This window comes from Nyctereutes procyonoides, unplaced genomic scaffold (genome assembly GCF_905146905.1).
Source record: "Nyctereutes procyonoides isolate TBG_1078 unplaced genomic scaffold, NYPRO_anot_genome, whole genome shotgun sequence".
NCBI classification, from domain to species: domain Eukaryota; kingdom Metazoa; phylum Chordata; class Mammalia; order Carnivora; family Canidae; genus Nyctereutes; species Nyctereutes procyonoides.
The window spans coordinates 35,299,519-35,327,327 of record NW_026575132.1 but is presented as its reverse complement, the minus strand read 5'-3'; the positions used below and the strand labels follow the sequence as shown (position 1 = coordinate 35,327,327).

Sequence of the window (27,809 nt, the reverse complement as noted above, 5' to 3'; positions counted from 1 at the left end):
GTGGACAAGGGTGAGGACTGGACTTTCCACCAGCCCTGGAGCTCCTGCCCCCTCCCCTGCTGGTATGGTGATGCCCCACCAGGCCTGACTTCTCTGTCTACAGATGGCGGCTTCCCTGTGCTCACCATCTACGTCCAGGTCTTCCTGTCATCTGCATCCCTGCGTGAGGGCGAGTGCCAGTGGCCAGGCTGTGCCCGTGTGTACTTCTCCTTCATTAACACCTCCTTCCCAGCTTGTGGTTCCCTCAAACCCCGGGAGCTCTGCTTCCCTGAGACTGGTGTCTCCTTCCGCATTCGAGAGAACAGGCCTCCCGGCACCTTCCACCAATTCCGTCTGCTGCCCGTGCAGTTCCTCTGCCCCAACATCAGCGTGTCCTACAAGCTCCTAGAAGGTGAGTGCTGACCTCGCAGAGTGACCCTTGGTGCTGCTGTGTGCCAGGTATGGCACCGCCAGCTCTTGACAGCCATCTGGTATACTCTTCACCACCACACCATCCTTTCATTTAATATCCCAGAAATATTTCTTGTGTGCCTGTCATGAACCAAGTACCGTTCTAAGGGCTAAAGATGTGACAGTGAACAAAATAAGTCACAATCTTGCCTGCCTAGAGCCTCCATTACCCCTGGGAAGTGGAGGCCATGCTCATGCCAAGGCAATGGAGGCGATCTCTGGAACATGCTAGTTGGGAAGTAAAGTTCCAGGAATGTGGAGTGGTGGAGACTGTGGTCTTCTGTGCCCTGGCTGGGGAAGGGAGCACTGGAGCCAAGGTGGGAGGGCACCAGGCAAGTTGCGCTAGCCCCTTTGATCGCTGTGGCGGGGCCACTGTGTGGCTGGACTGGGGAGAGTAGAGGCACATGAAGATACAGAAGTTCCTGAGGATTTCCCCTTGAGGGACTGGGGAGTCATGGAAGGCTTATAGGGGGTGGCACTGACAAGACCTGCCTTACCCCTAAAGGATTATTCCAGCTGCTATGCTAGGAATGATTCCGTATGGGCAGGGGAGGGTGGAAGCAGGGTCACTACCTGAGAAATCCCTAAGCAACAGAATGAAGACTGGAAGAAGGGTGGAAGCCACAGAGCAGCGAGAAGCAGGTGGCTTCTGGGCATGTTTTGAAGGAAGATCCAGCATGATTCCTTGATGAGTTGGATGTGGGTGTTAAGGGAAAGAGGGGAGTCAGTGTGGTTCCAGGATTCCACCTGAGCAGCTGCAAGGGCAGCCAACTTGGCCACAAGATGGCCCTGGGGAGGCTGGCCAAGGTGAGAGCAGGCAGTAGATCCCGAGGGAGTTGAGAGAAGCCACATGAACAGATCCATGACAGGAGGCACCATCGAAATATCCAAAGCAAGGAGGTGGGACACAGAAGTCACACTGCTAGCCCGGGGGACGTGGATTCACAGCAGGTTTAATTGCATACACATGGCAATGATGTTAAAGCAGATCTCAGTAAGGTAAGGAAAGGAGCCATCCACTCCCCCAGCCTCCTTCCATTTGCCCTGCAGCTGGGCTAAATGTCTTTGTGCAAGGTTGTCAGCCACACATCAGGTTTAGCAGGCTGCCCTTCCTCATGAAGATTACATAATTAAATTTTGTTGAGCATGTGTTTTGTAACCATAAACAACAGAGAGAAACATATGATAAGCATTTCCCAGGTGTAATTCACATATAATATGTGGCTCTGATGTGAGGGACCGAGGGATGCTTGCTCTCCCATGCAGTGGAGCTGACATAACCCTGCATGCTTGGCTGTGAGGGTGGTCAGTGTGGACCTTCAAGCCTTCAGCATTTCCCCCTTTTTCCTGAAGGATGAGTTATTCCTGAAGGATGAATTTCAGGACAGGCTTGGATTGAAGAGTGTGCTATCACGACTGGTCCTCCCCTCACCAGGTTGTGGGAAGATACACGAATCACTGACCATATGGCAGTGCCTAGTGAGGAGCAGGCATGTTAGCCTTCATCTATCGTGTCTTCTGGTGAGGAAACTGGGGCACAGAGAGGCGGAACAACCAGTCTGGGATCACACGGCCAGGAGGTGTAAAGCAGGGGTACAAAGAAGGCAATTGGAAGCATTTGTGTGTTAACTTCCAGTCACACACTAAAAGTCCACCGTGTTTGTTTTCAGATGGTGGAATAGTGGCTTTATTTCTCATGTTCTCTAAAATGAGCACGTACTAGTTCCGTAATTTAAAAATCGCCTGTTTTTTTTTCAAAAGCCAGCCAGTGCTAGGAGCTGTATCTCTGGGCCTACAGCCTGGTTGAGCTGGTGTTCCCCTCCCCCATCAGTATGGAGGTGGGGAAACTGGCAGGCACAGGAAAAGCTCATTAGAGCACAGTCATCACTGCATACAGGTGCTTGGAGCTCTGTGCCCCTCCCCCAATCTGGAGCCGGGGAGGAGGAGCTCAGGGCAGGGCTGGCATGGTCCCCAGCTTGGACCCGCAGAGCCCCCCTCCCCTGCAGCCACTCCTGGCGGGCCCAGAAAAAGACAGCTAGCTCACCCTGATTCCTGGAGGGAAGTCATGTTGGGGTTCCTGGTCTGCTTGGTGTGTAGGTGAGAATCTGCCCTTCCGTTGCGCCCCGGACAGCCTGGAGGTGAGCACGCGCTGGGCCCTGGACCGTGAGCTGCGGGAGAAGTATGAGCTGGTGGCCGCGTGCACCGTGCGCGTCGCTGCGCGTAAAGAGGAGGTGGTGATGGTGCCCTTCCCCGTGACCGTGTATGACGAGGACGACTCGGCGCCCACCTCCCTCGGGGGCTTCGACACTGCCAGCGCCGTGGTGGAGTTCAAGAGGAAGGAGGTGCCTGTCTGCCTCGCCTGTGCTTGTGTCTTGTCTGTCGTCCATCTGTTGGGCCTCTGCCACTCCGCCCACCATCTATTCTGGGTCTGTTCAGGGTCCGTCCGTCTAGCCATCCAGCCACGTGGCTGACCATCCTTCCAGATATGTGTCTTTCATTTGCCGGCCCAGGGCTTTCTTGGGGCTTTCTGCCTGTCTCGGGGGTAGCAGAGGAGAGGGGAGGCCAGCCCCGCTGGCCTATGACAGTGTCTGGGGACCCTGGATGCCTAGCATGTGCCTGACCAGGCTGTCAAGGCCAAGCGCTTGCATCAGGTACCGGGGCGCACCTGTGCCGCTGCCGGTAGGCACAGCGGTGCTACCCCGCGGCGGGGAGAGGACAGTTGCCCAGGAGGGCGCTCCCTTCCCCCGCTGTCAGCCCTCACTGGAGGTCTGAGAGAGACTCCTGAGCGGTTCTGGCTGGGATCTCCCTGCACGGCTCCGCCCACCGCGGCCTGCCCGGGCGCTGGTCCACACTGGTGGAGCGTGACTGCCACCTGCTGGGCCTTGGGCGTCCTGCAGCCGGCCGGCGAGGGGCACAATGGGAGCTGGGTGTTACCTGCCTCTCCACGCACCCCGCACCCCGGGTGCTGGTTTGGCGGATGGGCTGGCGGGAGGAAAGCACAGCTCATTGGTAAAGACCCCATAAGCTTGAAAGGGCTTGCCTTGGGGTAACAACAGAGTCTAGTTAGCAGCGAAAGCAAATATGCCCTGTGACTGCTCAACTTTTCTTGTGATCCCCTCCAGCCTGGTATATGGAAGGTACTTGGAAGAGAACATTCTGGTGTACACCGGGGCTTGACTCCAGTTCTGCCAACTATCTCAGTGTGACAGAGAGCTAACCCCACCCTGGGTGGCCTGGCTTACTGTTCTCCTAAGGGACCTGGTAAAGCCTGTCAGCAGAGCACCTGGACATCTGCTTTAAAAAATCTCTTCCTACCGGAAGTCTGTAGATGCCTATCACACCTGTTGCACAGATGAGACACAGTGGCCTAGGGATGGTGACTGGGCCAGACTTGCAAGGGACCCCACAGGAACTCTAACATAGGTCAGTCTGTTGTTAGAGTTGGCTCTGACTACATAGCTTGGCCCACCGGTGGGGCATGTGCCCTTCTGAAGTCTCAGGCTCCAGGGTCTCTGAGGGGTCCCTCTCACCAGCTCTGACTGGCATCCTGTTGTCTGCAGGGCACTGTGGTGGCCACAATACATGTCTTTGACGCGGACGTGGTACCAGCATCTGGGGAGCTCCTGAGGCGATACACAAGTACACTACTCCCTGGGGATGCCTGGGCCCTCCAGACATTTCGTGTGGAACACTCACCCAACGAGACCTTGGTCCAGGCCAACGGCAGCTTTGTGCGGGCAACTGTGCATGACTACAGTAAGAGGGGCCAGGCATGGCCTGGCTGGGCCCCCTAGGGAACTGGCAGTCCACTCTTCCAACAGCACCCTACACACACAGACACCTGTCCTGGCCCTCTGAGCCCCAGGCTACAGATCCTTCCACCCTACCCAGCCCTTCATTGTCTTTACTGGGCTCACCTTGGCCACACTGGTGGGTTTTTACAGGCTTCTCTCCTGGAGCTGCCTCCTGGCAGATGGACTTCCCCATGCTGACTGTGCCAGGGCTCACTGCCCACTACAAACATAGACATCATTGCCTGGGGCCTTCCTCTGGCCTCTGCTTTGTGGGCCCCCAAGGTGCCTAAGTGCTTGGGGATTATTTCTCCCTTGTCCCCATAGTTCTCTATTAGTAGGTTAGTATATAATGGCAGCTCTGTGTGCTTGAGTCAGAGGATTCCACAAAGATTGTCCTATCTGGCTTCTGGAATGTACCACAGAACTAAGCTCCAGGGATGCATGGTGCTCACCTGCAGGTTGGGGCACCTTCATCAGCTGCCTTGCCTCCTCCACCCTGCTGCCCATATTTTTCTAGAATCACCTTCCAAATACCCAACTTGCACTTGAATCCTTGTTTTGAGATCTGCTTCTGAGGGATCCCAGAACCGCTGGTACCATCACCCCTTTGTGCCTGGACCTATCCTGTTTGTTTCTCATCCTCTCCACCCCCATTGAGCCTTTGAAAGTCTCCTTGCCTGTACAAGGGAAGATGTTATCCCTGCCCAGGCTCACTCACTGTATGTAGCATGTGTACGAACACCTCCCCTATCCTTCTGTCTCTGCAAAACTAGGACCATAGCCATGGCATATAGCAGGTACAGAAACGTGCAGGCTCCAGGCTCTGGAGGAATGGAGGCCAGTATAGTCTTCCCAGGGCCTCAGTGGTGGTAGATCTTTATCTTGTGTATGCCTATACCCCACACATACATACTCCATGTATACATGTACACATGTAGACCCTATACACAACGCACACAGACACCCCACCACACATGTACCTACATACCACACATATGTACAGGTTACCTCCCAGCTATGAAGGGTTCTCTTGGCTTCCAGCTCAGCACAGGGCCAACATTTAAACAGTGGTTCTAACTTAACACCACCTGCCAAGTCTGTTATCCACACGGCATAAGTGTGGAAGTCTGTGTTTGCACACATGGGTGTGCATGCCAGGCATGTGGCTGGGAGGAGGCCCGCAGTGGCATGGAGCAGTGGTCCTAGGCCTGCAGCAATTAGGGAGTCATCAGTGTGCTCCCACCCACAGGGCTGGTTCTCAACCGGAGCCTCCCCATCTCGGAGAGCCGCTCCCTGCAGCTGGCCGTTCTGGTCAATGACTCGGACTTCCAGGGTCCCGGGGAGGGCATCCTCTTGCTCCACTTCAACGTGACGGTGCTGCCTGTCAGCCTGCACTTACCCAGCGCCTACACCTTCACTGTGAGCAGACGGGCCCGCCGCTTTGCCCAGGTGAGCCTGCAGCCTGATGCCTGGCCTGGGAAGAGGCCTGCAGGGGCAGAGGACCCCCGATGGGAGGGCACTCTGTTTAACAGTTTGCAAGCAGGGCTGGGGTTGAGAAATCCTCCTGCCCTGGAGTGAGTACACAGAGTGGCCCAGGGGGAGCCATGGGCACAGGCCTGGGGAAGCTGGACTATGGCGGAGTTGGTAGAGTCCTGGGCAGGGGTGGTGGGCACCAGGGGTCTCCTTTTTGCCCTCTTCCATTCTTATCTTTAAAACGTGTTTTGTCCTAACATAAGAGCAATGCCAGCTAGATCTACATATGGTAGACTTAAATCTTCCTGGTAAATTATTAACCAGAAAGTGGTTTGTAAAAATACGGGCCTCATGTGGCTCCTTACGTTCAAAACCAAATTTTCATTAATGGAATTTGCACATCTGTAAATGCAGGCAGTAAGCAGTGGCGCCCTCTGCGGGGAAAGGCTGGGAACACTTCACTTTACCTGCTGCAAGTGCCTTTACTAGAGCCTGTCTTGTGTTTGTCGTTGGAAAACAATGAGAAGTGGAAAAAACATAAAGTAATAAGTATCCATTAAGGAAGACAAGGGACGGAGAGGACTGATCCCTTCTCACCCTGTCAGCTAGTGCTTATCATTTTGATACAGTTCTTTCTAGAATATTTCTCTTAAGGACTTTTGTCATTTTACTTGGAATTGCAGCATGCATATGACTTTCTGCTCCTTCCTGATGGAGTGGCTTCAGACACATCCCCTTCAGAAGGTCCTGCTTAGGGCTATTTCCAGTTGTTCCTGTCTCTGTGGTTGGTTCCCGTGCCCCTTCCAGCCCTGACAGCCACCCAGGTCCAAAACACAAAGGACCCCACCCTTGGACATGTCCCAGCTCCGTGACCTGCCATCCAAGGTCTTTTATGGAGGCAGAGGTCAAGAATGGTGAGAGGTGGCAAGGCAGAGGGGCCCGAAGGGTCTCCGAGGAGCTACTGAATGGGAACAAGCACTGCAGAAGACGTGTACTCCAACACCCTCAAAAATCATAGAGACCTGAGTCCCAATCTAGCCTCACCCTCACTGTGATCTTTCACCCCCTCTCCAGGCTTTATGATTGTAAATTGAGGATAGTGGCCTGGGCAATTTGGAGGACCACATGGGGGAGTGGAAGCCAGTACACTTTATATGGGGATGTGCTGGGACAGCCACCATCCAAGAGGTGGTTTTGCTGTGGAGTCAGGCCTGGGTATAGAGGAGCATGGCTCTGTCCTGGGCCTGAGCAAGGCTGAGCAGGGACCTGCTAAGTGGCTGCAAGCAGAGCCTCACCCTGCCCCACCCCTGCCCTCTGCCCCCCAGCCTTAACTAGTCAGAGTCTGGGTTTAAGCCTCTGAAACTCTCATTCTAACTCAAGCGGCCAAAGGATAGAAAGGAGAGTTTCAGCTGCCCAGCTCCAGGACCCAGCAATGGTACTACCAGCCTAGCATCCCCAGGAGAAGCATCTTGTCTTTCCCAGGGCTTCCAGCCACAGTCCCAGGAAGGCCCCCTGGAGCTGTAGGACAGGCAACTATGGTACATGAATCATGTGGCCCCCAGTGCAGTGCTCTCACTGCCCCAGCAGGTAGCCTGGGCAGGGGGTGGAGCACCCCAGCCACTTGGAGTAAGGGTGGCAGTTGGTGGTCCCCAGAACAAATGTGGCCTGGCCAGAAGAGGTGAGGGGAGGTGAGGAAGAGGGACCCACTCAGCCTTCATGTCAAAACAAGTGAGTGAATAAAGAATGAGCTGGAGAAGGGGCATCTCTTGAGGCAGTCTCTAAACCAAACCTCAGTCCGTGTCCTTTCACCTCTGGCTCCCAGGAGCAGGGGTGGGCGGTGGTGTGATGGACGGAACCAGGGCCAGGCAAGTAGATGGGTCTGCCAGTTCCAGGGGCATGGAATACAGGGACTTGTCATTCCTGGACCTGGTAGGTTTCAGGCTGCCCAGAAGCCCCTCCGGCCACCAGCACAGGCCAGTGCCCTACCCAACTGAGGCATTCCCTGTGCCCCATGCCTAGATTGGGAAAGTCTGTGTGGAAAACTGCCAGGAGTTCAGTGGCATCCACGTGCAGTACAAGCTGCAGCTCTCCAGCACCAACTGCAGCGTCCTGGGGGTGGTCACGTCAACCGAGGACACCACAGGGACCCTGTATGTGAATGACACGGAAGCCCTGCAGCGGCTCGATTGTTCTCAACTCCAGTACACAGTGGTGGCTGCCGACCGGCCAACCCGCAGGCAGACCCAGGCCCCGCTGGTCGTCACCGTGGAGGGGACATGTGAGTGCCAGGGCCCCATGGAGGGTCGGGACAGGCAGGGTGTGGTAGAACTACGGACTTTTCACACACAGAAGGGGCCAGGCCTGTCCCCCTTCGCCTATTGGTAACGTCCCTGAGACTGCCTGAGTATCCTTCCCTATAAAGTGAGAATAACAGCGCACCCTGCATAGCCAGGCTGGGAGGATAAAACAGTGTAGCCCAGAGTGACCCCATAGTAGATGGTCACTACTCCCCATCACCACTGCCCATGCATTCTGTCCATGCACTTGCTTCAGGGCTGCCTTATAAAGCACAAGACCCTGGTTAAATTTAACCTTCAGGTAAGGAACAAGCAATTTTTTGTTGTATGTCCTACGTAACCTTTGCAGAGTCTCTTAGAAGGCAGACTTCTAAGTGTGTCCATGCGGTGTTAGAGACACAGTTACACAAAGTGAGTATTCAGTGTTTATCTGAAATTCAGGTTTAACTGGCGTGTGTGTTTTTGGCTGAGTCTAGCCACTAGCCACCGCACATCCTCCCTCCATACTTACCCCACCTTGCCATGACTGCAGTCCCAGCCCTCTTCTTCGAGGGGCCCCATCACTGCCCTGTGTCCTAGTGCTAAGGCACTCCTGCCCTTCTGGGCTCACCCATGAGAAAGGCTCTACCGAGGCTTCTCTCTGCCCCTGGATGCTGGCTGGACACTGGCGCCAGGCCAGCCCCCTCTGACCAGTTTCTGCCACCTGCAGATGTGGCTGAGGAGCCAGGCTGCCCCCTGTCCTGTGCAGTCAGCAAGAGACGGCCTGAGTGTGAAGAGTGCGGCGGCCTGGGCTCTCTGACGGGCAGGTGCGAGTGGAGACAGGGAGATGGCAAAGGTAGGCCCCACACAGAGCCAGGCCTATGGCCAGGCAGTCGAGAGGGGTAATGGTGGCTGAGTGGAAATGGGGTCCATGTGGGCCTGCTGGCCGCTATGATGGCCCTCCCTTCTGCACCTCTGTTGTCCAGAGCCCACTTGTAGTTCCTGATGCAAGGAGAGGGTGGGCATGAGTGCAGAGTATGAGCAGCACAAGGACATTCAGGCTCTTCATCATTGTGGGACCGCAGGGCCCTTTGGGTTTGGGAAGGTCTGAGCCAAAGTTGGGATGTGCAGGAGACAGAGAGGCTCTAGCTGGAAGGCCCCAGGCCAGGCCATGTGGCCCCAGGCAGTAAGACTGGTACACAGACAGCAGCCGGGTCCACACTGTGCCCTCCACAAGGATCCCACTTATGGAATCTCTGCTCCGGCCTCAGTTCGCTCCTCTGGAGGGGTCAGGGTTGGCCAGGGAGGCCCTGGGATGCCACCTTCTGGCTCTGGCAGTCTGACCAAGGCGGGTACTCCCAAATGGTAGTGACTGGCCTGCCGTGTGTATTTTAGGGATCACCAGAAACTTCTCCACCTGCTCCCCCAATGTCAAGACCTGCCCTGATGGCCACTGTGATGCTGTAGAGAGCAGGAATGTCAACATCTGCCCCCAGGACTGCCTCCGTAAGCAACCACTGGGCCCACCAAGTTCAAGGGCCTGGCATGGGTAGGGGTAGCCAGCCAGTGGGAGAGGCTTGGACTCCCACCCCTACTTCAGCCAGACCAGCCTCATTCCTGAGTCTCATATACCGAGACTTTCTGACATTTCCTTGGAATAAAGGGCTCTGCTCCATCAAAACTCTGGAGACTGGTGCCCTGACCCACTCTCCAGTGTCTCTCTGGCCAGCTGACGTGGGTACAGCTCCTAACCCCTGATTCTCCTGCCTCCCTGCTGCCCCTTCTGTGCTTTTGTAAAGTAACCTCAGCAAGGACCCTGGGCAGCCTGTGGGTTCCTGCTCCCATCTGCTGGTGCCAGGGACCTGGACTGGGGGCAGACTGTGCTGATTCCTGCCCAGGTTTCCCAGATTTCAGAGTTCACTGCCCTCCCCAAGTCTGAGCATGCTGACATCATGTGGGGAGGGACCTCTCATGCTTCCACCTGGGTGGTCCTGGTTTGTCCAGTCACACCAGGAGGCTTAGTGGGCTGCATCTGTCACCAGGGGGTGGCAGCATCATCGGTGGGCATGAGCCAGGGGACCGCTGGGGGATAAAAGCTGGCTTCGGAATCTGCAACTGTTTTCCTGAAGAGAAGAAGTGCTTCTGCGAGCCTGAAGACAGCCAGGGTGAGTGGGTAATGGGGGCACTGCTGCCGGGCAGGGCTCCCCACACCTCCCTGAGCCCCCGTGAACCAGGGAGGAAATTGCAGGAAAGCAGGTGAAACCCAAGAGACCCTCTTCCTTCCTCTAGGCCTCGATTCCCCAATCTGTGTAGACAGGTCTAGGTCAGAGCCTCTACAGAGTGACTTCTGGCCCAAAGTTCTGTGACTAAGGTTGGGCTGGAAAGTTCTTCCACGAAAGAAAGAAAGAAAGAAAGAAAGAAAGAAAGAAAGAAAGAAAGAAAGAAAGAAAGAAAGAAAGAAAGAGAAGAAGAGAGAAGAGAAGAGAGAGAGAAGAGAGAGAAAGAAAGAAAGAAAGAAAGAAAGAAAGAAAGAAAGAGAAAGAGAGAGAAGAAAGAAAGAAAGAAAGAAAGAAAGAAAGAAAGAAAGAAAGAAAGAAAGATCTTCCACCAAATAATTCGGCATCTGCTCAGATTGTCCTTGCCCAGGGCCTTGTCTGGGCCCCAGCACCATAGATCAGAACCCCCGCCCCTGCCAGCCCAAGCCTGCAGATGTTCCTTCCACGCTAGCAGGTACAGTGGGCAGCATGGACCTGGGCACCCGGGGAGCTTTCATGACTGAGCCCAAGGATTTTTTCTCCTAGTTGAGTTGTTGCTGCATGGTGCTAGGTCCAGAGCCACTTTCCTTCCCTCTCCCAGTTTCATAAAGAAAATACAAAAGACATCAGGAACACAGAGGAGGGAGTCTGCCTCCCACCAGTGCTCCAGGGCCAGCTGGCTTTGGTGCAGTGTTCCACGGCCGGTGCAGTCGTTGCATATGCTGCCTCTGCTGTGTGACCTCAGGCAGGCTGCTTAAACTCCCTGGACCTCTTGGCCCTTCTGTAGGAGGGTGACAGCACTCTCTGTAGGGCAAACATAACGCACAGTCCCCGCCAAATAGTCAGTGCCGTGTGAGTGTCTGTATTTCTCTCACATCCTGACGCCAGCAGCACTTGCCAGCTGCTCAGTTTGCCACAGCAGCCTTCCAGCTGTGGATCCTGGGGCACCCTTCCGGAGCGCTGCCCCTCACAGCCACCCCTGCCCACAGACCCACTGTGTGATGAGCTCTGCCGCACGGTGATTGCGGCGGCTGTGCTCTTCTCCTTCATCGTCTCCATGCTGCTCTCCACCTTCTGCATCCACCGCTACCACAAGAATGCCCACAAGCCGCCCATCGCCTCCGCCGAAATGACCTTCCGCCGGCCCGCCCAGGCCTTCCCAGTCAGCTACTCCTCATCAGGCGCCCGCCGGCCCTCACTGGACTCCATGGAGAACCAGGTCTCTGTGGATGCCTTCAAGATCCCGGTGAGGCTCTGAGCAGGGCCTCGCCCATAGAGTCCACCCTCCTGGCGGCCCTGCAGGGGGCTGCCCTCCGGCCTGGGGAAGCTGGGAGGTGTGGGGAGGGGTGCACAGGGCACCCTGATGCTGAATGTCCTGTAGCCCAGAAGCAGCTAATGCATCCTCACCCACCAGGAGGATGCTGTGACCAACCCCCCCAGTCTTCGCGGAGCTGCCTTCCAGGGAGGGCAGCAGGCAGAGGGCTGCAAAGGCACAGGGGCAGTTTAGCAGAGTGGAGAATAAGTGCTAATTTAGTTGGACTGAGATTTGGGATGGTGGGCCTGCCATACCTGATAGGGCATGGTCCTGCGGATGCCCCAAGAACTGGGCGGAGATCCTGAGGAAGCCTGTGGGTTTTATTCTCAGAGGATAGGACCCTGGGGCTTAGGGGTTCAGCAAAGGAAGCCTATATTCTGCCTTCATTTCTGCAGGCTGCTCTGTGGAAACATCTATGGGGTGGGTGCAAAAGTGGGAGCCCTATGATGAGGCGCTCTCCTCATCCAGGCAAAAGATGGTGGCAGGCAGGGGCTGGACCAGGGTGGCAGCAGTGGGGAGGGGAGTTCATCTGTGGAGTGAAAAAAGAGGTGCTATGGGGCCTCTGGTCCAGCTGTGGAGGAGGCAGGCCCCAGGATTCTGTAACCAGCTGCCTGATAGAGAGTGCCAGCCAGAGCCAGCAGGTTGGCTGCTCTCCATGGGAGGTCCTGGGCCCATAGTTACTGGGTACTCCATAGAACCTCCTCCTTGCTAGGCCTGCCATCAACCTGCCCTGCTTCTTCCATATCCCTGCTGACAACTGCTGAGGAGCTGGAAACCAGGTTCTTTTTTAAAATCTTTAAAAATGTTATTTTTTCATGAGAGACACAGAGAGAGGCAGAGACCTAGGCAGAGGGAGAAGCAGGTTCCCTGCAGGGAGCCTGATGCAGGACTCAATCCCAGGACCCCAGGATCACACCCTGAGCCAAAGGCAGAGCTCAACCATTGAGCCACCCAAGTGCTCCAAGAAACCAGGTTCTTAAGAGGGGCTGAAAAGATGTGCATGTGAATAGAAGCTCCACCCCCAAGGCCTGGCAGGGAACATTGCATCTTGACTAGAGCCTCCAAGCAGAAAATTCAGGAACCACCCACTGGCCTTTGGCAGTATCCAACCAGGGCTAGGAGGTGGCTAAGGTTTGTTGGAGGTGCCACCCAAGGGTGCTCACCCCTTAGTGTGGGCCTGGGCCATGGGAGCCATTCCCACTGGTGGCAGACACTGCAGCCTCTCTCCTAGCTTTCCTAGTTCCCGTCGCTACACAGATGGGATGTGACCCCTGTCCTGTAAAGCATCTCTGCCACCACAGCCAGCCTCTGGGATGAGCCACTTGATTCCTTTATAAACCCAGGCAGTGTACAGTGAGGTACACGGGAAGGGCAGTGCTGGCAGGTGCTTGTACAAGTGAACATACACCACCCTCCGCCTACGCCAGCTTGGGCCCTCAGCATGGAGAAGCCAGAGCCTAGTCTGCAGCCCAGGGCCTACTGACCAGCTCTGAGGACACATTACTCAACTGCTTGATCTTAGTTGTCTCTTATATAAAGCAGAGAGAATTTTTAATGTCCCAAAAGAAAATCAAATCAGTGCTATCCACACATGCTTAGTGCAGTTTCCACATGCAGCGAATGCCTATCCAGTGCAATGGGGAGGAAGGACACGAGGGTAACAATGATGATGTTGTCTCCACTCCTGACTGTGGGTTCTTGCAGAACCCGAGACAACACCAGGATGCCCAGGAGCTGGCCAGCAGGAGCCCTAGATACAGTGCTGAAAGGAGGTCACCTCTGCCCACAGGGCAAACACAGCTATACTTGGGTGTTGGAAAACATGGCTCTGCCTGGCAGGGCCGGAGGACCCAATGGTGTCATCTGTGGGGGTCAGGCGAATCTGGCAGGGTGCATCATAGCAGCACCCCCAGGCCACACCCACCTCCAGCTGCAGGGAGAGTTGGGGCAATAGATGCCCAGTGCCGGCACATGAAGGGAGGTTTCAGCCTCCCTGGTCAGAGTTCAAAGATTTGGAGCCAGGCTGGGGTCTGGGAAGATGTCCCAGAGTAGTCTTTTCTTTTCTTTTTTTTTTGTAAGATTTTATTTATTTATTTGACAGATTGTGCATGCACACAAACAAGTAAGCAGAGTGGCAGGGAGACGGAGAGGCAGGATCCCTGCTGAGCAGTCTCTGATGCAGGGCTGGATCCCAGGACCCTGGGATCATAACCTGAGCCAAAGGCTCAACTGACTGATGCCCAACTGACTGAGCCACCCAGGCACCCCCCCCACAGTAGTCTTGAGTGGGATTTTAGTAGGAAGGCAGGATGGGTAGAGGGGAGCATGGTAGCAGGTGGATGCAGGTTCAAGGAAATGGCGAGTCCCATGAGAGGAATAGCCTCTTCCACATGTCAGGATGGAGGCTTCCAACCCCCCTAGTGATATCTTTTCTGGGGCACCACACAGAAAAGGACACTTCCATCCATAGTTAGGGGTCCTGTTCTGGGAGGCAGCATAGGCTGCTAATGCCAACAGGGTCCTAGGAATCTCTGGAGAGGACAGATTGGGCCGTAGTCTGTAGGACATCAGTGGCTTGTGGACAGTACCGGGAAGCTTGGGCTCAACTCCCAGGAAAGACGCCACACTCCTATGTGAACACCCCCTACATCCTTAGTAAGCCCTAAACTCCTTGTTTGAGAAATGAAGACATGGGCCCGAGATGGCCAAGGGCATGTTCAGTAGACTGGGGACAAGCAAGGATCCAGGCATCCAGAGTCCAGGCCATTCTGTGGCAACGTTTATCTCTCCGTAAGGTACAGGTCCTGCCCAACTGTGGGGTCCCACTCTCAGTGCAGGTAGATGACCATTGCCCACTAGTCCAGGTGGCAGTTTGCACACCAGAGCTTGTCCATTGGAGACTCATTTATGAGCCTTGTCTTCTTCTTTTCCTCTTACCCTCACCAACTTTCTCCCTTCTCCTCTTCTTCCCTTTCCTCCAACCCCACATAGGAGGATCCTAAGTGGGAATTCCCTCGGAAGAACTTAGTTCTTGGAAAAACTCTGGGAGAAGGTGAATTTGGAAAAGTGGTTAAGGCAACAGCTTTCCGGCTAAAAGGCAAAGCAGGATACACGACCGTTGCCGTGAAGATGCTGAAAGGTACCTGTCCAGGCAGTATGCACAGGTGGCTCTGGAGCCACCCTGACAACCATGATGTGGCAGCCAGCCTAGGGCCCTCTAAAGAGCACACCCCCCACCATTGCTATTCTTGAGTGGCTGCATTCTGGAGATGCCCCCATGCACCATCACAGATAACAAGGGCCAGGGTAGTCCCTGGAGAAACAGGGCAAGAGAACTTTTCATCACTGGGAAGGTTCTAGAATGGTGCTGTTTCTGCACCAATGTTGGGTATAGATCTGAGTTTTTTAAAAATTAAAAGGCCTTTTGGTTTTGAACTGACAGCTCTTCCATCCCGGTCTGCCCATTCATCCCTTTCAACCAGGTGCCCCTGTGGTCCTGGTGAAGAAGCCACCTGTAAGGCTTGGCCCCTGTCTCTTGGGGCCCTACCTGGCCCAATCCCCAGTGGCCCCCAGTGCCCTGCCTCTGAGACCGGTCGTGCCACAAGTCTGGCTCTAAATGGGTACACACCCACCCATATACACACACACTCACTGGTGTTTCTGAGCAGAGGCTGGGTGGATGGCCCTCTGCCATGCCAGGAGTCTGGCTCACATGGACCAAGGGCCCAGTAGCCTTGCAGCGGGTACAAGTCGGCAGGTGCACATGAGAATTCTAGTGCAGCACTCAGGGCTACACTGTGCAAGGTGCTTGAATCCTTACCTAGGCCTCAGACTGTGTCTTTCTGTGCTCCCCCCTGAAGCCCCACACACTAAGGGGCACACTGAGACCAGCCCCAGGCCACCATGTATGGGGCCCAGCACCCTCTCTCCCAGCTGTCCTCTCATTTCCAGACAAGCGTGTGGCTAGAGGTGGCGATGTGGTACAGCTCGGCAGTGAGCTGTGGGGCAGCTGCCCCAGGAGGCCTGCTTAGCCAAGGCTTCTGACCCCACATCCCTCCCCTTAGGCTTCAGCTCCTCGTGGGAGCCCAAGCACAGCTCTGCTCACCCTCAGGATGCACGTGTGCACATGGCAGAGGCCACCTCTGTGAAGTCCCATAATCTCCAACTGTATCCAGGGCCTCACCTCCTGTTGAGTGCTTGGTCAGCAGCTGTTATAGGACATGAAACAGTCCTCTTACCTTCCCAGAAGGATTTATGAGGACAATGTCTGTGTACCACTGTCCTTGAAAGATGACAATTGCAAGGAAATATTACCACTTACACACACAGCCGGTCCTGGGAAGGTTTCCATAGAAAGACCTGGCTGATGTGGAAGTTTGCTCCTCAGGGTTATTATTCACTGGAGGCATTTGAGGCTACTGTTGACCATCCTAAGCCCAAGAGCCCCAGGCAGCAGGGTCCTTGGGGGCCTGGTCTAAAACCAAGTAGGCAAGGAGATAACCAGGGTCTGTGCAGACCTATGATGTGGATCAGGTGACCCAGGGGTGGTCACAAGAGGGGGCTTCCAGAAGGGATTTGTTGGCAACTCGCTGTGTTTATGTGCATTTCAGAGAATGCTTCCCCAAGCGAGCTGCGGGATCTGCTATCAGAATTCAATCTCCTGAAGCAGGTCAACCACCCGCATGTCATCAAGCTGTACGGAGCCTGCAGCCAGGATGGTAAGGCCGGCCAAGGGACAGGCAGCTGCCCAGGGGAGGCTAAGGGTTCTGGGCTGCTTCATTCTTCCTCCTTCTCCTCCCTTGTCCTCGGTTGCTCCGGCCCCCACCAAAGTTGTGTGCATCCTCCTGTATGTTGGTGAGAGGACCAGGAGGGGCTGCTGCAGGACTGCTCGCATGAGGCCTCTACTCCGAGGCCTAGGTGCTCCCTAAGCTGCTGCAGCTGCTCAGAGGTCTCTGGTGACATCCTGCTTTGTCAACACCATGTTCCAAGTGGAGCCCCAGCGCAGGGAGCTCTAGAAACAGATGGTGTATCCTGGACACCTACTGGGGACTAGGCATACCATGACCCCCAAGTAACCCCAGTCCCAGCCCTGCATGATGGAGGCATCATCACCATTTCTCACCTAAGGACACAGGAGGTTGGCCTGGTCTGTGCCACTTAAGGGCTTCTCCCTGTGTGTGTGCTCCTGTGCACAGATGTGTGTGTTGCAGGTACGAGAGGGCATTGTGCACCAGGGAGAGGGCAGAAAAGATGCTGGTTGGCACCAGCAGGACTTGAGGCTGGGCCTGGGACAAGATGGCAGCCAAAGCCCTGTTGAGAACAGGGAACACGTGCCATGTGAGGCTTTAGATCCTCTGTCAGCCATCCCTAGCCTGCGCTGCAGCGAGGCAAAGGGTGTAGAAAGACATGACATCCTAGCAGCAGGAGTGTGCCTTTCAGGGGAGTGCTGAGCACAGTGGCATCCCAGAAGGTTGCGCTCAGCAGCCCAGGGAGCCCACTGTGGCATGGGCAGCGTGAGGAGAGCAAGCCACACGAGTGAGCAGACACTGACACATGGACTCATGCTGCTTTGGCACCCAGGCCACTGGCATGGCTGTGTCCTTCTGCCCACTTATTGGTAGGATGTGGAGCCTGCCTGGGGACCCTGTAGCCTCCTCCCATGCTCCTAGAGCTGGCCGGACTTCTCACAGCCCCCTTTCTCTGCCCCCAGGGCCACTCTTCCTCATTGTGGAGTATGCCAAGTATGGCTCACTGCGGGGCTTCCTCCGAGAAAGCCGCAAGGCGGGTCCAGGCTCCGTGGGCAGTGGAGGCAGCCGAAGCTCCAGCTACCTGGACAACCCCGAGGAGCGGGCGCTGACCACGGGCGACCTCATCTCCTTCGCCTGGCAGATCTCTCGGGGGATGCGGTACCTGGCAGAGATGAAGGTGTGTGCTATGCCAGCCCCGGCTCCCCACTGCCAGCGATGGGGACCCGGGCTTGAGGGGTCCCTGCCTGTTGTCTTCCCTGCAGCTTGTCCATCGGGACTTGGCCGCCAGAAACGTCCTGGTGGCTGAGGGGCGGAAGATGAAGATTTCAGATTTTGGCCTCTCCCGAGATGTTTATGAGGAAGATTCCTACGTGAAGAGGAGCGAGGTACCAGGTCCTTGTGGGGGCAAGGGAGGGCCCAGGGCTCCCCTAGCAGGGTGGAGGCAGGGGCAGGGTTCCTGCAGTGGGTAGGGGCAGAGCCCCTAGAACACCGAGGAGGAGAGAGCAGAGTTTTAGAGTATGAACTTCTATCCTCATCTTCAAACCCTTCCCTGATTCCTGGGTTCCCAGAGAGCCAGTTCAGGACCTCCCCTCTCCCCCAGGTCTCTTTCTTCTCTTCCTAAGGGCCATACCGACGCATTCAGAGGGCCTGCTAGGGAGTGGGGCCCCTGGGCTTCTCTTGCTTTTAACCACCAACACTGTGGAAAGTCACCTAGTGCTGCAGAAATGACAGTTCCTCCATAGTTGTTCCTCTCGCTTCCACAAGATGAAAGGTCCCTTGTTTCCTCTCTGTAACTTCAGCTCTTCACTCAAAGGAGACTGAAGTCAACATACCTGAGTGTGGCAGTCATTCTGGGCAGGGAGGAATGAACTGCTTTACAGGTAGTGGTTCCCCTGGGATGGCGGCCTGGGAACCTCTGGCTGGGTGAGTTTGGAAGGTTCACGGGGAGGCCCTGAGATGGAGTCCAGAGACAGAGGATAGGTTCTCAGACAGCTTTTTCCGAACCTCTGAAATAGGTGGTTGGGGACTCTTCTGAGGAAGTCTGCTTCGCTGTCTTGTCCAGCTCCCTGTGGCATTCCTCCTAACGCTTGTGATTCCACTGCCCTCTCAGACCTTCCCTGCAGCCTTCTTGTGACAGATGAGACAGGGCCACTCACAGGGCTGTTCGAGAGTCACAGCTGCCTGGCCTTCAGAATGAAACTGCACAAAAATAAAAAAAGAGAAAAAATTTAAAAAGTGGCTGCATACATTTCAGATCTGCTCTAATGGGTCAGGAGAAGCCCTGTGTTGCCACAGGCTGTGAGGATGAGGTTTAGTTTCTTCTGGGGTTTCCGTTATGACAGCACATCTCAGAACTACTAAAGGGGATGTGGAGAAGCCTCCTTTCTGCCCCGTGCAGAGCTGTGGACAGAGGCTTTCTATTGATGCACTGGTCCTCCAAGAATGGCCTGTGTCATGGAGCAGAGAAGTACCGGCATCCAAGCACAAGGGCCCCTAGAGAGTGCAGGCAGCAGGTAGTGTTGTTATGAACACATGCTCCCAGAAAATCACCCTTCATTAAGGATGTAAATCCTAAAAAATGCTTCAAGGAAAAAGAAATTATAGGAAAAGTTGCATTAAAATCCAACACATGCATTTTTGGCTGACTTGTGTCCTAATCCTTAACCTACTGAAAAGCTATTTGTCAAGTTGCATGGGAAGCCTTGTTAGGTCTGACCCCAGCACCTCTCCAGTGGGGGCACTGTGTCAGAGGATGCTCACAGAGCTTTGGGATAAAATGATGGGGAAAGAAGCAGCCCCAAAGCATGGAAACAGATTTCTTCCCTTGGGGTGTCTCAGAAAAGCCTTTAGCGTATTGGTTTGCATCAAAAGTCCCCAAGATGGAAGTGCTGGAAGTTGGTATCCCAAACTCATTCACCCTCAGAAATCGGGAGATATTGCTGCATGGTGTTGTTTGCCCACACATTGGGCTTCACCACCCTGGGCACCCAGAACCCTCTGGACCTGCCTGTAGGGAAGGGACCTGGCTGGTGTGAGCCAGTCAGCCAGTTTCTTCTCAGCAGGGATGTAGTGCATGACAAGCACGCCCTGTGTACCTGTGGGCAGGCCAGCTGACTCCCTCCAGTGTCTCAGCCATGCCAGATTAGAGTTCCAGACCCTCTGGAACTTGCTGTCAATTCTGTACCTGGGAGCACTCTGCATGTCGTTACACAGCATCCTTCCAGAGCCGGGAGTGCCTGGGACATGACCTCACCCTCCTCCACACCCCCAACCCCTGGTTCCCAGGGTGTTGTCAGAGCGATGTTAATGCCTTTCCTCATTCCCTTTATAGGGTCGGATTCCAGTCAAGTGGATGGCAGTTGAGTCTCTTTTCGATCATATCTATACCACCCAAAGTGATGTGTAAGTGTGGGTGTTGCTTTTCTGGGGTCAAGGTTACATGTATAATATGCCACAATGACTATCACGATGACTATCTGGGCAGCGTGGCTGGGACACCAGTGCCTGTTGGCTCATACCAACCATCTGCAATGACTGCTGCCCCTCCCTGCAAGCTGAGGGAGCTTCGTATATTCATTCAGCAAATGGCAGGGACCTGTGCAGTGGTTCTGAGAGTCGCAGTGGAGTGCATGAGAGCCATGAGCAGGTAACTGCAAATTCTGCTCACTGCTCCCCTTCCCAGCCCCTCCCTCTCCTCTTTGGGCATCTTCATGCCACCCAGGCCCAGCCAAGCAGTTCCCCGGCTGTGGACCTGAGTGTGGGCTGGGCTCAGGCAAGTTCCCCTGGGAGCAGAATGGTCCCCACCCACAAGGAGCATGGCCTTGAGTGAGTCCCAAACTGCTCAAAAAGTGAGAACTAAAAGTTGGCCTTCCAGGTCCAATCATAAGACCAGATAGCTTTCAAAAGCACAACAGACCTGTTACTCAGTATGCTGCCATCAACAGACGTGCATGTCTTGAATAATGTGAGCTGAGGAAAGGCAGCTCCTGAACAGTTCAAACCAGCGATGTTGAGAGTATGTGAAATGTTGGAAAATGCAGAGAACAGGGTAATGAAGACACTGGAAGTCACTTGGATCCCACTGCCTCTAAGTAGCTCCTGTAGCTCCTGGCCTACATGGGCTTTCTAGTGTTCTCCTTATGTGCAGGCGTATGCTGTCTGTTGCTCTAAGTGGGCTCATGTGACAATGCTATTTTGTAATGTGGTTCGCACTTCACAGTTAAATATTTTTCTATGTCAGGGCCTTTTTTCTTCTAAGATTTCATGAAAATTTCCAAGCCCACAGGAAAGGTGAAGGAATTGGTGCAAGCAGCCCTGGGTCCCATGGCCTAGATCCCCGTGACCTAGGTCCCTGCCTTGCACCTTGCTGCACTTGCTCAGCTGCTTTGTGCTGTCTCCGATGCTTCGGTGCATCTCCACAGGGCCAGCCAAGTACCCCTCGTGCGTGTGGCGTCTGAGCTTGGGCAGTGGCCCTGTCGGGCTGCAGCACTGCAGGGGTGAGAGCTGGGCAGGCAGACAGCTTACCCCACCTCCATTCTACATCCATCCATGAAGTCAGGCCCCAGATGGCTCTTTGCACTGAGGGCTGGTGGGGTGAACAGCTGCTGGGAGGATGGACATATCGTCTGCTGAGGGGAGGACACCGCTGGCCCAGGACAGCCGCTCACTGGTTGTCTCACTCCCCTTAGGTGGTCCTTCGGTGTCCTGCTGTGGGAGATTGTGACTCTGGGGGGCAACCCCTACCCTGGGATTCCTCCAGAGCGGCTCTTCAACCTTCTGAAGAGAGGCTACCGGATGGAGAGGCCTGACAACTGCAGCGAGGAGATGTGAGCAGGCTTTGCTTTAGCCCAGCCTCCCTCAGACACAGACAATATACTCATTCCCTCCCTGCTCCTGAGCAGCCCTGGACGCGAGCCCAGGGTGAAGCAGGTGGTAGATAGTAACAGGGCAGAGCATGCCAGAGGTCAGAGAACCACCACTAGGCACCACAACAGATGCTGGGGACCCTGATTCCATTGGGGACTGAGTGTGCTTCCTGAGGGTGTGGGGGAGATTTGGATGAGCGGCAATTGGGAAGGATGAAAGGGTGCTTCAGACCCAGGGAGCAGATGAAACCCAAGGCCTGTCCCTGCAGAATACTTGAGGAGGAGCAGGTAATTCAGAATGAGCCGACAGGTGCATGTTGGGGAGTCCCCACATGGAAGCACAGAGGTCAGGAGGTAGCAGACATAAGGACCCTGCACCACAGCCCAGGAGCCCCAGAGTCTTCACATATGGTGGTTCCAGCAGACAATTCTCAGAGGACAGGCTGAGAACACATGAGAAAGCGACCATCATAGGCAGAAACACACTGGTCCATTCATTCCACAAAATCTGTTGTGTGCTGGCTACCCTGGCTCAGGGCTAAATGAGGGAGTGCAGGTGCCATCTCTCTGGGTGGCCTGGTCTGGCAGGCAGCTGGCCCAGCGCACACCCACATAGCAGCCCTGGGGCCCCTGCAGCCATGCCATAGACCCAGAGAAATGAGGAAGTGAGGCAGGTACAAGACAGGTGATTGGAAGATATTTTGCTTGTTTATTTCTACAACCACTTAATATTTCATAAGTGTTTGAAGGACTGGCATTGCTCCCTCAGCCACCATAGTAGGCTTGGCATCCTATTAGCTGTTTTCTAATATGTCTGAAAAGGAATTGAAAACAAATCTCTCTCAAGGGAAAGGAGACTCAGAAGATGCCGGACCACAACACCAGGCACCCTGAGTGGGCCTAGTGACCCCGTAGATGCAACTCAGAGAAGGATGTCATGATGCAGAAATGGCTTTGAGTTTGAAAACAGAGCCTTCTGGGCTGAAGGCACTGTGCTGAGTGTGGTGGCTGTGATCGGGCAATCCTTGCAGGGTCATAACTGCCTATCTGTGCTTCCCTCCAGGTACGGTCTAATGCTGCAGTGTTGGAAGCAGGAACCAGACAAGAGGCCAGTGTTTGCTGACATCGGCAAAGACTTAGAGAAGATGATGGTTAAGAACAGAGTGAGTACCTGGAGCCAGTTCCTTGTGTTGGCCACCTGCACGCTGAACACAGCAGTGGGGGACTGCAGCCTCACCTCAGTTCTATGGAGGTCCCAGTGCAGGGGCAGAGCAAGGCCATGCAAAGGGAGACAGTCATGCTGCCTCCTGAGGGCAGCCAGCAACCAAACCCTTACTCCTTGAGCCAGCCCCCTCTCAAATCATAAAGAAACCAAGGTTCTTCCCTTTATACTTAGAACTCTCCGCAGACAGATGTGGGAGGCAAATAATCCAAAGTCAAAATAATTTTTAGTAACGGAACATGAAAGAGTGGAGTTGAAGTAGGGGTTGGAAGTGGCTAGGGAGTAGTTGGGACCATGGCAAAAACAGAGGGGCACGTCTGAAGGGCCCCTCAGCATAGCCACATGTAATCTGTAGGAATATGAGAGCCAGAGTGTCAGGTCCTCTAAATTTTAAAGGATATTTGTGTTAAGATTCCCAGTCTCTAATGTTAATAACTAGTTTAGATTTCCAAAAGCTCAGTCTGCTCCAAGGAAAGCATATCTGGGAATCCAGATTTAGCCCGTGTGCTCCAGGTTACCACTCTGTAGGTAAATAAGAAAGCCAACAACTTTCAACTTATACTTACTGAGCAACTGCTATGTAACATATTCTGTCTCAGATGCTGGGGATACAAGCAAACAAGACAGGCACAAGTCTTGCTTTCAGGGTTTCATCTTTGCATTGACACATTTACTAAAAGTTGGCATTGCTTCATACACAATAACAAAGACGCATAGTGTAAGGTGCTTGTAATAAAACCTAACATCAGTGTACCACTGTTTGTGCCGAGCCTCCAAATCCTGTGAATATAGGGTTGCCTTAAATAAAAGTAATAGGTGATGCCAAGAGAGCCAGCCTTCCTAGAACAGAGCTGAGAAAACAGCCAGGAAAATGCTAGAACCATTCTTTACACATTTAACCAGGGCAGCAGCAGTGGCAGGCCCTGGGAAATCCTGCATTGAAGCTGAAGTGTATAGCAGTATCCTATGCAAAACCTGCATCAATGACTTCAGATTTCTGAGCCCTGATGTACTGTTCTAGAAGATAGGGTCCTCAGAGGAAAGCTGAAAAGTGTCCAGCAAGTTGGAGACGCTTTTTGACACTCCCACATGAGTAATGCTAGAGTGAGCTGTCCCAGAGCCTTGGGTTTGGTAAACAGGCTAGGTCCCTGGTGCTGGGTGTGGTATACCACCATGCTGCAGAGACAGGACTTGAACAATGAAGGAGCACATTTCTCCCCCCAAAAAGGTGAATTTCTAGGGGAAGCGACAAGGGCTGTGGAACAGCACCAGTGAAGCAGAGGCTGGGGGAGGGGCTGTCTGGTGAAGGTTTCAAGTCTCCGGGAGGGGATCCCTGGTGGCGCAGCGGTTTGGCGCCTGCCTTTGGCCCAGGGCGCGATCCTGGAGACCCGGGATCGAATCCCACATCAGGCTCCCAGTGCATGGAGCCTGCTTCTCCCTCTGCCTATGTCTCTGCCTCTCTCTCTCTCTCTGTGTGTGTGACTATCATAAATAAATAAAGAATAAAAAAATTCAAGTCTCCAGGAGAAGCCAGTAAGACAGCATGGGGTAGGACTCAGCCAGGGCTTCTGCCTTTGGGTGGGGAGGGGCAAGGGGCAAGTCCAGTTGTGGCCTACACCAGGGTGAACAGCCATCTGTCTCTTCTAGGAATACTTGGACCTGGCGGCGTCCACCCCATCTCACTCCCTGCTTTACGACGATGGCCTCTCGGAGGAGGAGACACTTCTGGTGGACTGTAATAATGCTCCCCTCCCTCGAACCCTTCCCTCCACGTGGATTGAAAACAAACTCTATGGTAGAATTTCACATACACTTACTAGATTCTAGCAACGTTGTGCCTCTCTGCACTATCCTTACTCTCTGTAATGCTTTTTTTTCTGTAATGCTTTTTAATAGTGTTTCTGGTCTGAATGAAACCAAAGCTCTCTCTGAACCTCTTTATTTGTAAATGTCTGACTTTCCATCCGTTTATGTTCAGGCATTTTTGAAACTGTTTTTTTAAAAGGATGTGAAAATAAGTATAATTACCACACTGCCCAGCAACTCACTATTATAGAGAAGAAAGAGAGCTGGGCAGAACTCTCAGGGGATATTGAGAAAATGATAAATCATTTCTGGGCTGGGTATGTATCAAGTCATAGTACTTCTAATTAACTACTGGATAAGTTTACCCAATCTGAAGAGGCATTTAATTTAGACAGGAGGAGCCAGGACCACTCTGCCTGCACTGAAGGCACAGCCTGTGGTCACACCCAGACCCCAGCTGGGTGGTCAGGTGGCTCCCAGAGGCCACTTGGTACTAGGGAGTGTGGGCTGGCCTAGCCTGGTCCCACCCACATGCCCCCCATCAGGGAGGACACATACAGGCTGCTGTTTTCACATCCTTTGCATTACACACTGTCATGACAGTTGTCGTTTATGAAGTCAGTGCTAAAAGCTGGAGCAAATGCTTTTGAAAGAAGGTAGTCTGTGGTGCTGTGGTCTTGCAATGGACAGTAAATACGGTTCTTGCCAAAACTCCTTCTTTTGTCTTTGATTAAACACTTAAAAAATTTTCTGTTTCTTAACTTGATCATTGATTGTTTTAAAATCTTGGAGTTTCAAGCATTTTTCAGCTGAGATTGTTCCTTTTGCATGCCTCCTGAATCACTGATTTCCTTGCTGGCTTTGGGTCTAGCGCTACATGCCATTTGTCCTGTCGACGCTATGGGGCTCGCCCGCGTGTACCCTTGATTTGGAAGATTCTCTCCTCCATGGTGGGCTTGGATGGAAGACAAGTAGGCTTCTTATGTTAGAGAACTTTTTTTTAAAAGCTTCCCACTTCAGTATGCCCTTTAATTCAGCAATGCTTTATGCTATCTTAGAAAAAGACTTAAACGGGTCAACAAATACTTAGATTTGGAAGTTTGAAGCTCATAAAAGTCAAAATTGGTAGTTCTTGTTAAGTTCTGGTTACCAAGAGAGCACATGATCTTTCCCCCAAAATATAACAGTGTTTTGGAAACCTGAAGCAGGAAACCATTCATGTAATTGGCACAGAAACCAGAAAGTTTGGTTTGAACCTCAAAGGGAGTTTTGCCAAGGCCTTACTGTCTGCACATGAAGTTTTGGTTCTTCAGTGCAGAACAAATTATCTGTTTTCATTTTTAGGCATGTCAGACCCGAACTGGCCTGAAGAGAGTCCTGTACCACTCACGAGAGCTGATGGCACTAACTCTGTGTGTCCAAGATATGCAAATGATAGTGTATATGCTAACTGGATGGTTTCACCCTCAGCGGCACAATTAATGGACGCATTTGATAGTTAACATTTCTTTGTGAAAGGTAATGGACTCACAAGGGGAAGAAACATGCCGAGAATGGAAAGTCTGCCGGCCCCTCCTTTGTGCACCTCACACTGGCTGGTGATTTTCCCTCCTGGCACACGTAGCCACTGGACCAGAGTTGTGAGTCCAGCCTCTAGTTATTCCTTCCTCTTCGGCCCTCAGTAGTACCCTGTGTTGGTCCGTGCTCATCGGTGACCACCACACATTCTGTGCTCACACATGTGGGTCCTTCAATCACTACCTGAGCTGTTTTATTTTTCTGGTTGCCACCAAACAAGGCAACAAGATTTAAACACGAAGCACACACACCAAAGGGCAACAGGAAAAATAAAATCTGGCCCAAACAACATGTTCTTGTTCAGAACAAGAGCCCAGCAAGGCCTTGTAGGGGTGTCAAAACCCACTACAGCCAGGGCTGGAGGGGATGAGGAGACCTCGGGATGGGCCTCAACTCAGCGTTTGAGTTCTTGAGAACGTTTTTGGTTTTATTTTTTTAATCATGGCGCCTTTTCTTAGGAAGACGTTTGATTTTTATCATGATTTAAATGATTTTTAAATTTAGCACAATGGAGAGATTTGATGCCATATTTACTATATAGGTGGGTGGTGTGAGGGGAATGGGCTCACAGACGCTTCTGTCCCCATCACTGAGTGATCACTGCGCCCTGACAAGAACGGTATGAAGAAAAGGGGCGTTTGAGTGGAATGGCTCCAGTCCAAGGATTGCTGACAGCCAAGACTTGGCTGCTGTGAATCCCACTGCTGCCAGCCTTCATGCACCACATGTCCAGCGCCAGAAAGCAGTGGCTCGTCTCATACATTAGGAGTAGTGGGTGGGGTTAGTGCTCAGCTTAAAAAGGACAGTTCAGCTAGTTATGTTAGAAGTAACATTGACAATGACCAAGGACTGCTACCCTCTGATTACAGTTCTGATGTGGAAAAGACAATGTTTTGGCTCTCATAGAGCTTGTGTGAAAAGGTACGTGTATCCACTCTTTCTGTCTTTGTAAGTTAATGCTGCTATAGCGAGACATTCTTGTTTATTAGATTCTGACCATGACTCATAAGCTTCTTGACATTCTTCACTGCTTGTTTGTGGTCACAGACACTCTGTACTCCTCCCATCTGTGGGGGTGGCTTTCGGGAAGTTCCCAGCTGCTCTTCTGACTGTAACCTCTAGGGAGAGGGTCAGTTCCCAACACGCTGCCTGGCCTTCAGACTTAAAGCACTGTAAAGGACTGACAGTGTCTCATCCAAACGCTGTATCTCATAGGCGTTTCACAAAAGCAGTAAAATTAGGGAATTTTTGTAGCTTGGATGAGTATGTAGCAGAGCCTCATAGTATGTGTGTGTATGCGTGTGCACACAAACCCGCAGAGGGAGAGCTGGAAAAACACGCTGTAACGTGGCTTTAGTTTAGGCCACTTTTCAGACACACTGTGATAAGTTCTTTTACAAATAATCTAGTTGTGGTAAACTTTTGGTTTTCAGATGTGGTTAATGACAGTCTTATTAAATGCAGAAAAAAGGATAAACTCTTCAAATTGTTAAAAAATACCTACTCAACAGGTGCGAGTTGCCACAGTGGGTTTGTTCTTGGCAGGGTGAAAGCTCCAGGTCTTAACCCTTGACCAGTTATCTAATGTCTATTCCTGAGTTTTAAAAGCACTCATACTTACTGGTCCTATCAGACTATTTTCATATGCATATACACTGAAGTTACCAAGTATTAAGTATTACTGAGCATTAAGTAGCAATCTGTCAGTTATTAAAATTTGTAAAATCTATTTATGAAAGGTTACTAAACCATACCATTGTTAATTTGCTTTTGTAACAAGGTGACTAAGGAAATAATTTCAATTATGTGAATAAAATCATCTATCATAAAATGTGTAAACTTCTTTTCTCTTTTTAACTTCCCAGTTGGAAACATCAGGTTTCTGATTTTGAAGTTTCAACGTGTAAGGATTGAAATACCACAAGGAGATCTGTCATGGTAACCCCTGGGGAAGTGACAGTGCTCAAAGAACTAGGAGGTGCTTGGTCATTGACTTATCTTGAACAATATGTAGGTGACTAGGCACA

General features: G+C 52.8%; 1 protein-coding gene across 1 annotated transcript; it reads left to right on the top strand.

Moving 5' to 3' along the window:
• Positions 1-344: 344 nt before the first annotated feature.
• LOC129522975 (proto-oncogene tyrosine-protein kinase receptor Ret) lies at positions 345-25,767 on the top strand. Its single transcript, XM_055345547.1, has 18 exons — positions 345-391; positions 2,582-2,792; positions 4,011-4,206; positions 5,494-5,693; positions 7,737-7,995; positions 8,724-8,849; positions 9,389-9,499; positions 10,036-10,158; positions 11,238-11,494; positions 14,555-14,702; positions 16,174-16,281; positions 17,274-17,488; positions 17,574-17,696; positions 19,643-19,713; positions 21,000-21,137; positions 22,240-22,339; positions 24,046-24,193; positions 25,549-25,767. The coding sequence occupies exons 2-18, from the start codon at positions 2,688-2,690 to the stop codon at positions 25,704-25,706; spliced, it is 2,586 nt and encodes an 861-aa protein (XP_055201522.1). The 5' UTR covers positions 345-391; positions 2,582-2,687; the 3' UTR covers positions 25,707-25,767.
• Positions 25,768-27,809: the final 2,042 nt, after the last annotated feature.